The sequence below is a fragment of the Dermacentor andersoni genome, chromosome 11 (genome assembly GCF_023375885.2).
Source record: "Dermacentor andersoni chromosome 11, qqDerAnde1_hic_scaffold, whole genome shotgun sequence".
In the NCBI taxonomy this organism is placed as follows: Eukaryota; Metazoa; Arthropoda; class Arachnida; order Ixodida; family Ixodidae; genus Dermacentor; species Dermacentor andersoni.
This window is the reverse complement of record NC_092824.1, coordinates 78,938,462-78,948,148: the sequence shown is the minus strand read 5'-3', so window position 1 is coordinate 78,948,148 and position 9,687 is coordinate 78,938,462. Positions and strand designations below refer to the sequence as shown.

The 9,687-nt window shown below is 50.3% G+C and overlaps 1 protein-coding gene across 1 annotated transcript in view; it reads right to left on the bottom strand.

The window, feature by feature from the left end:
- Positions 1–399: 399 nt before the first annotated feature.
- LOC126518255 (uncharacterized) overlaps positions 400–9,687 on the bottom strand; it is a 32,285-nt gene continuing 22,997 nt past the window's right edge. The window contains exons 7-8 of the mRNA XM_055064682.2: positions 8,865–8,987; positions 400–685 (exon numbers count right to left, since the gene is read on the bottom strand). Of these exons, the coding sequence (XP_054920657.2) occupies positions 515–685; positions 8,865–8,987 (294 nt within the window). The 3' untranslated portion in view covers positions 400–514. The remainder of the gene's footprint in view (positions 686–8,864; positions 8,988–9,687) is intronic.

Here is a 9,687-nt window from a genome sequence, read left to right as displayed (position 1 = left end):
GGATAGGTGCTAGAACACGACGGGGCATATTGTGTAACGACTCATTTGATCTGGCAACGTTCTCTGCGCGTCAGCCATGCACAGCGGCTGACCACCAATAGCGAAGGGCACCATGCTTGCGTTAGCGACGCTTGGGCTTCTGTTCTCACGAGGTGGACGTACACGCGGCTATCAGTGCACCCCTAATGAATCGGCTATTACCACGCCCGCGCATTTCGTTGGTCTCTTCGCCATGGTTAAAATGGTTCCATAGGCTTAAATTCCTTAAAAAGCAACGCTGCCTGCTGTCAGCCATTCGGTCAGAGAGACTGGGTTAAAAAATGCGCGGAATACATGGACGACAGAAAATATAATATAGTTTGGTTAGCCTAAGTGACGACGGCGAGAAAAGAAATGCAGTTTCCCAGGCGGTATCACTTTAACGCACAAAATGTGACAAGGCACACGGAAGCACTCCGACCCTGGCGCCACACAGTCCGGACCTTCTCGCAAGCTGCATGCTCACGGCTCGGCGTCACGTTATATTGAGCGCTGCCTTGACCACTTGGATACGCCAAAACATCTCGCCCCTTTCACGACCGTCGAGACCGGGGCAGCTGTTGGTGGGGTCACCGAGGTGGGCGTTCACCAGCAACAAGGACATGTCCGGCCGCAGGTCGCTGGAATTGTGGGCCAGTTTGAGGCACTGCGCGCGCACCCGGAAAGGCACGTTAGGCAGCTCACCTACAGAACACAGTCTAGCCGCCTGTCAGTCATGCATTTGAATGTGCGCCTGCAGGCTGGGCGATGCGTCGGCTAGGTTTCCATAGTTCAGCGGCAACCAACAAGGGGCTTTGTGCAAGACATTCAAGAAAGAGGAGAACGTGATCTGCCAGAGTGTAGCACAAAGCTACAAAATACTCCCCATAAGCTTTTCCGAAAGAAAGCTTCCTCAGCAACGAAAAAAAATGGAGGACGCTCAAGTATCGCCTTTAAGAGTTGAACGCGATAGCATTAAAAGATCCCTGACTGCTTCTAACGCTTCGCGGCAACTGCAGCTTATGTGACCGTAATGTTTACCGGGAAACGCTGGCGGCGAACGCTATGCACGAAGGCAACTTTCTTGTAGAAACGCGGCCCCTTGCGTGGGCCGCGATGCCGCAGAAGCGAGCGCCATCTGGAGGTATTGCAAGGAACCGGGCGCGCCGCTTCCACGGCCGGACTCGACTTCTTCGCTCCTACACGCGGAGGAAAGAGTCGAGTCCGGCGGTGGCCGCTTCGTGTCCTTTCAGATTCCCGCGCGCCGCCACGCACCAAACTCGGAGAAGGCCGTCGCCGCTCTACCAATGACAGAAATGCTGGAAAATGGGTTTGTGTTTTGAGTTCCCGCGTTATGTCTGAACTCTGACATAACGCCCATCTAGGATAGTTGCAACACGCTAGCGTATCGCAGATTCAGTCCGAGTTAATCACCATCCGATAGTAATGCGAACCAGCGACACCACCGCGGATTTCTCGAGAAGAAAACATTGGGCCATTCCTCGACCTCTGCAACGGGATAATTTTTTTAGACTGCGAAGCTTCCCGGATTGGAAGGCCGTACAGATATTTTTTTAGAGCGTAGCTCTTTAGCGCCCGTTCCTGCGTTTCGCGTCGCCGTTGAACCTCGCCGTAACCAAGGTCATCATCCGCGGGCTCCTCCTGCCATCTCTTGCGCGCGGCACGAGTCTTGCTCTGCCCTTGTCCTCCAAAGCCGGATGACGTGCTCTCGCCTATCCTCTCGCCCCCCCCCCCCCTCCTCCGCGCAGCGCCCTTGCGGCGACTCTCGCCGCTACCGTCCATTCCGCCATCGCCGTTCCTTCTCCCGCTGTCGCGGCACTGCCGCGGTGCCGGCGGCGGGCGCTCCTTGCCGCGCGTGGTCCACGGCTCTCCACTCCTCCGTCTCCGCGTCGCGTGGCCGTACGGCTCTCAGCCGTGTCTCTCGCTTCCCCGTTTGCGGGCAGCGTTCCTCAGTGGCATTTGTCGCCTCTGACAGTGCTTGCGCCTCGCTGTCATTTACCCGCCTCCACTCATGCCCTATACCTCCCCTTACCTGGCGCAGTATCCTTGCGGTGACTCGAAAGATTTAAGTATGAACCCCATGCAAGCGATCTTGTGCGCGACAGCGACAAGCGACGCGATGGATATGGCTGTCGCGTTCGCTTCGTCGCCTACAAGTCGTACCCCATGCGAGCGATGACTTCGAGCGACGTCTCCCCAGTGTTGTCGGTATGAGGGTAGCAATATAGGCGCCGTAACTAGCGTGGCCGGTGCTTTATTAAATTAAGTTGATGTGTTTTACTGTAAAAAGCAGCATAAAATATTTCTGAAGGTCTTCCAGTAGGTTCTTCCCTTTGCACGTGTAAAAATTCAATAGTTTTTTTTGCTCTTTCCGTGCGGCAATCGGAAGTGCTTGAATTGCGCACATCCAGTTATGGCTTCGCGCTATTGCCTAGTCACTCACAGCATTGCCGGGCGACGAGCCACAAATAAAGCAGAACCGAGCGATCGCGCGACAAGACCGAGCGATCTGTTCAAGCGACGGCCCGATCCCTCGCCCGAAGCCGTCACTCATCGCTGTCGCGCACAAAATCGCGCTCATGGGGTTTAAGCGTATAGCGCTTCGTTCCCTTACTTCTACTTCCCTCCCCGACCTTGTGCGGCCACACTGAGGCCTGTCTGTGAGTGAATGAGTGTGACCGCTTATCAATACCCCCCGCCCCCATCTTCGCGGCGGTGACCCACTACAATATGGCGCGATAGCGCGTCCACGCAGCGCCTGCTCGATAGAGGCGGATCGAGGTGTGTGCTGCCCAATCCGAAACGCAGAACAGCCTCCGTGCGGCACTGAGTGTCCTGTATGCGTTTGACTGTTGCTGCAATAAGGAAGCAGCTGCGCTCAAAGATCGCGTTACCAAGGAGTGCAATCGTCGGCCAATTTTTTATTTTCTTTCTACTCAGCGGCAAAACACTTTTTTGTTCTCTTTTACAACTTCCCCCTTGCGTATTGTGGCGAAACTATGATAAGAGCGCGTTAAGACGTTCCCAAAGGCGCATTAACGCATATTGGCTCCATGTAAATCACGCGTGACTTCAAGGCTTAAATCTTGCTAAATAAAGTTTTTCATAAAAGAAGCGTTGCAGAGGGGCGGTACGAATGCACAGGGAACAAATAATCGTTAAGGATATCCACGCTACACCAAATGTTCTCGCGGTTTCCGCACTTTCTGCTGATAAGCAAATCTTTTCAACGAATGAAATGCAGATGCAGTTCGAACGGCGGAAATCTGCATGCCGACAAAGAAACCATTTTTTTTTTCTCTACAGTAATTTCTACTATTGTGAGTTGTAAGAAAAAGATGCCTCCTTTCGGCAAATCCTGCGGGTGAAAGTAACTGCAAGCGTGATTCCACGTATACCTTCCAAATGGCGTCACTGGCATGCGTACTCTTGCTCATCAGTTATTCATTCAAGCTCTAGTGAACCCGCTACCAAGCTGCACGTATGAAGCCTCTGAGTTTTCGGCGACGTGGAAATGTGTCGCCATCTAGCATGCACTGGTTGAATGACAAATGTCGCCTCCGAGATCTCGGAAATTACTATAACAGTAAAGAGGCCTCAGAAATAGTTGCTGACGCTAACGCTTGCGACAACAAATACAACCTGCTATACTGAGTAACAGTATCTTTTTAAGATTGTGAAGCAAGTAAGAAATAAAGTAGATGTGCGTCTTAATACGACGACGAAAGATATTGAGGGGAAAGTCGCAAAAGCTGGACAAGAAACCTGACACTTTGATTTGTTAGGTGCAGTAACATCTGTACATGCCGTGTAGGTGACATTTCTGATACTTTTGTCTTTGAGTGAACCTGCATAAGGTGCAGCCTATGAAACGGTTCTTTTTGTCTCCTTCACATACTACGCCTCTGCCCCTTCCTCCCCCTAACCCTCACATGCACTGCTTGTACATCGAAGTTAGTCGATCCAAAACACCTCGACCTTTTTCTCCCAGGCTGGACTCTCAAGCTCGTGGTCGCTCTTTCCGTTGCCTAAGAAGTTGCAGTGACGCTGTCGTGTGTAAACCTCGCGAAGATAAAGAATGCATAAGCTTGAACACGGCGCGGTGTTCTTCCTAGCACTTGCCGGCACATCATCACGGGCAGAAGATATTCGTCCAGCTGTTCTTCGACCCCGTGCTACTTCCTTCTCTTAAATCCTCAGACGCATGCGTCATAGTAAGCAAAACCCACGACGAGTCGTTCGGGTCATTTTCATCAAAACGTCGCTCTCTGCCAGGAGACGAAGATGCGGTGAAATCTCGAACTTCGCCAGTGGTCAACCTGAACCTTAATATGTACGAAACGCAGCGCGCTTGCGAGACGTGTTCTTTCGTACCTCCCAAATCAAACGCCTTGGTGAATTTAGAGGTTCCACACATATAGAGTCATCAATAGGATGACAAAAGTAAACTTTCCCGGCCACGCTATAAGATGGCCCCGCGATCTAACTAGATCACGCGGCCACAGAACGTACCGCAAAGCTCTGCCAGTTGACAAAGAGAAAGCATTCCTTCGTCTCAATAGCAGAGAAAGGTAGAGACGCATTCCAATTTCTCCGGTTTGGAGAAAACAAAAGCAGTGTCTTTCTCAGAAGAGGAGATGCAGCAATGGAGAATGACGCGAGTGCCATACGGATCAACATGTAACCCCTCTCTCCTGACAGCGACTATGCTCCACCATCTAGAGAGTGTGCCTTCAAGCAAAGTAAGTAGCGCGAGACTTCTCCGCAAGCCGTTCTACGTGGATAACCTAAGGGCTCAAGCAGACTCAGACGATAAAGCACTTCAATTCCGCTGTATAGGAGGCAAGAAGAGCGCTACGGAAATGGGCGACGAACTCAGATGACCTGATGCACTCCTGGTGACCAGCTCAGATAGGCGAGGAACAGTCGGCACCCGAAGAACTGTCTGTCCTCAAAGAGAAAAGCGTGAAAGTACTTGGAATTGCATTGAAACCACACACGGGTGCTCTCCCTCTCTCTTGACAAACCTCGACTTTATGAAAGAACAGTCCAAGCGTTTCGTGCTTCAGGCTGCTTCACGGATGTTCGACCCAGTGGAGCTTGCTGCGTCATTTACCATTGCCATCAGGATCTTCCAGAAGTTATGTACACTAGGAATAGGCTCGGAGAAACGGCTACCACAAGGTATACAAGTAGAATGGCATGTATTGGTGTGCCAACTATCATTATTGAAGAGCGTTTTCATTATGCGCTATCTTGAAAGCAGGACCAAATTTCCCAGAGTGTTATTTGCACTTATTTTGCGATGCAAGCCCTCCGGCGTACGGCGCAGCTCTCTACGTCATACCGAGCGGCTCAGTGACACCCATGCTGCTTATCAGCAAATCACGAGTCACACCTAACAAGACAACGACACTACCACGGCTGGAGCTCCTAGAAGCCTCGATCAAAGGAAGGCTGCTTAGTTACGTCTCAAGTGCCCTCACTCACTTCGAGTTCCAATGTACACTGTGGTCCGATTTCATAGTCACGGTGTCGTGGGTAAAAGGCGACACAGCGAAGCGGAAGCAATTTCTGTCAAACAGAGTGAAAAATATCAGACATAATATTTACCTATGTGGAGCTGTTGTCCAGGAAAGAAGAATCTAGCCTACCTGCTGACTAGTGGAGCTTCTGTGCATAAGCTACCGTTTAATTGTACGTGGTGTCTATAACAGGATTGGCTATGCGAGTCTAAAAACTGATGACTTCGACCACACGCTTGAAGTGGCGCCAAACGGAACATGAGCAATTCGCCACGTTTTCAACTTGTCCGAAGCGTTCCAATAGGCCGGCCCAAATACTTGAAAAACCTGAAGGCACCGCGATCTTTCTCTGTTATATATACATTAAACAATGCATTCTGGATCTCAACGCTGAGTTCTATGCGGAATCATCGCAATCTCAGAAAAAGCGCCAGGACGTCCGAGTTTCAGTTGATGTCTTTGTCAATGCATTCACTCAATGACATACGGGCAGCTGCAGAAGAAGAAGCATCGCAGTGCGACTGACCAAAAGAGCAGATTCGTTGCCATGTGCAATGTTGCTTCCGTTGTACCCTAAAGGCTTACCGTGTAAGTGCGTCCCATAGACACATCCTATGCTCCAATTGTCAATGGAGGCATGCAACTTCTCTTTGAACGTGTACTCGCAGTTTTCAGAAATGAGCTGCACACGTTTGTGAAATCAATACATTTGCTACGAACGGTGCTTCGCCTTATTTTGAATAGACAGACGCATTGTCTGACACATCTCGACATTGTTTAGTTGGACCCTAGTCACTGAAAGATATACTGCGCTTAAAAACGCAATCATCCAAGGAACGAGTTTTTTTCCTGTCTCGCTGCCTCCAATTGAACAAACGAGATCATTCCTTGAATTTTTGCATCAGTCGTCTTCTGTAGCGTTCGAGGCCTTGTTGTCACAATGACTTCGATGACACGAAACCACCAGAGCTGACGGAACATGTCTCAGCACTATGCATATCAGCATATATGCATATGATGTCGTGCTTACCTTAAGACCTTACACTCCTCTTACACGACTTTAAAGGACGTCATAGGGCACCATACCTGACGTCGCTCTCAATGCAGGAACAGCGAATGACGAATGAAACGCAACAAGCGAACGCAACTAATTGTTTCAGCTCGATGCCAAACGTGTCACATGATGCGGTGGAACACATGTCCACCGCATCTTCGTAATAGACCTCAGACACCTGCAAGCTGGCAATGGCTGCAAAGGTAGTGTTCATGATAATGAAACTTAACATCAAGCTGAATGAAAGACCCATGTCAATGACGATTGCAAACTTCTCGCACAGCGGTAACCATTTACTAATGACTCCACAAGACACCTTAGTAGCTTAGGTCCCGCCGATCGAACATTTGTCTGCGGCGCTACAAAAGAAGCTACCTCGGGGTCATATCGTGACGTCGCTGACGACGAAAGAAAGTAATAATAGTCCCTTTGGTAGTCTTTAAACTTGCCATGGAAGTTGCGGCTCCGGCTTCATAACGTAGCGCGATTTCAAGACCTCTCACAAAGGGTTGCACAGAAATGAAAAGTTCTATCACTGCTGCAACAGCATGGAACTCAGCTTGGTAAGTCTAGAGTCGGTGTCGAGCGTTCTCTTCGTTGACACATTTTGCGAGCAGGCTTCACTCGGCCGACCACTTGGGTTTGAGTCGATCCATTCGTACATCCCTGGAGTTGTCGCAATGTCCGAGAACGGTAGCTAGGGCAATTCGGCACCAAAAAAGTACTAGTAAAAAGAAAACTCTGCACGTCCCTCAGCAAGCAGAACTGGTAACTTCATTTTCTTTCTGTTCTCCTTAGCTCGCGCGATCTTCCTTGTTGCCCAACAGTCTTCATGCGCACTTTTGCGTCACAGGGTGCGTCATCTCTGCATGACGGCGCCAGCAACGTTTGTTTAGTCTTCCTTCAGACCACCGGTACGTCGTGGCGTTTAAATTATGGCATCTGTACATAAATGCCTGCGCGTTTTTGTAGGTCCGAAGGGGTACACTATCATAAGCGACGCACATATTGTAATTCAGTAAATGCGGCACGCGCGTTCGAGTAGAAAGTAGTACGGTGCCTAACGGTGTAGCGCAAGACAACCGCAATATGAACAAAACTGCCAACAGGGAGCGGACAGCGTGGCCGCACCGTGGCGAGCCATGAATGCACTTGTTGGATTTATTGCGGATACACGGGGGACTCGGCTTGATACGTGTTGCGCATTGAGCAGGGTTTACAACGTTATACTGTCACAAAAATTTAAAACCCCTTAACATCTCACTACGTATTTCCAAGTTAAATAAGTAGATACACAAGCAAGGGCCTGACATGAAAAGTTCACTAAATATATTTTCTGACACGCTTTAGGCACTTCCCGCTGCACGCACGATCTCTTAACAACAACAACAAAAAAAAAACAAATCGTCCCCATTCGCTCTACGACGGGCGCCGCACCAAGCATTGCGGCGCAAGCGCAATCAGTGCCAGAGGCGCAGTTAGCTGTGCGTCGTCTGCTAAGATTCCTCCCACTTTGCCGCGAGCAGCGAAACCTAGATTGCGCTCTTCGCTTTGGAGTACACAAACCCTGTAGCGATGGCGCGTCAACGGGTAGTATTCTAAATCAACTGTCAAAGCACGTAGGCATGCTGTACACCTAAAGTATTTAACTGCGCCTTCTACTACTAAATGGCCCCTTTTGTCAGAGATGGCGGATTTCAGAATTCGCTTGCTAAGGAAGTAAAAAATCACACGACAAACAAGGCATACTTATAAATCTATGCTTGAGATTTAATATATGGAAAATACGAAGAAACCCAGACCACGGCCGCAGATGAAGCTTAGATGAAGGTCTCCTTCCTTTCGAGCACCATGACTACAGTCTTATGTACCAGAGCGCGTGTGGTGAAGTCGGAGGAACCGTAGCAGACGACGCGAAGCTAACTCCGCCTCTGGCGCTGATTGTGCTTGCGCCGCAATACTTCTCGCGGCGCCCACTTGGTGATCCGATGAGCGCGGCCACGCGCGTGGTACCTCTTAACAGTGGCCGCGCCTGTACATATCACGGCGGCAACGCGGTCTCGTTGGCATTTGTCACTCGCGACCGCACTAATCCGCCATGTCACTCAACTTCCGCGTCCTTCTGCGTTTAGGCTCACGTGACGTGACGCCCGTCGTCTGCCACTCCGAAGAACCCAAAGGCGCGCGCACAAGCATAGAGAAAAAGAAATATTCTTGGCGTATGCATTAGATGTGTACGGGCTTACCTTTCTTCTGAGGGTGTCTTCGCTCTCGAAGAACATGGCCTTCTTCTTATCGCCTTTCACTTGTGCCACGTTGACGTCTTCGAACAGCTCAACTCGCCTAAGCAGCAAATCCGCCTTGCAAGGCTGAAAAAGAACAGCCGAGTAGTGATCACATTTGGCCCGAACTTCGCCGCTTCAAACGTGCAGCTGTGGCTTAAACAGGCAAAGTTCAGTTTATCTCTGCTTGCCTCGAGCTTACAGAAATCAGAACGCATGGCCGCTCGCTGCACCAAAACGTTATGCCGGTTCAATCTTCTTGGGGTCAACGCATAGGGGGCGTCGATGAAATTTGGAGGCTGCTTTAGCAACAGCGACGCAGCGTGGCCCGTAAGCTTCATCCCATCGACATTGATGCCGCATTCTGAGCTGCTAATAACGACCTGACGCAGTAGCTGTGGCGATGGCCGTGCACTGCTAAGCTCGAGTACGCGGGCTCGATCACGGCCGAGGCGGCCGCATGTCGATCCGGGGCGAAAAGCAAAAAAAGCGCCGCTGTCCCCAGATTTGATGATCAGCAACAGCTGCAGCAGCCGCAGTATATTAGTGTCCACTGCATGCGGGACAAAAGTGTACCCGAGTGATCTCCAAGCGCCTTTCAGTCAACTCCAGTTCAACCTCCACCCAGACTCCAATCAAATCTGAAATCCAGCCTGCTGGAAATTGGACTGTTCTTCTGCAAGGCGACGTAAGCTTACGAGCTTTCTTTTTCTCTTCACGCAAACGGCAATTTCGATTACACCGGTATACGGTTTGTACAGCCTATAGGAAGCTACACGCTTGCTTC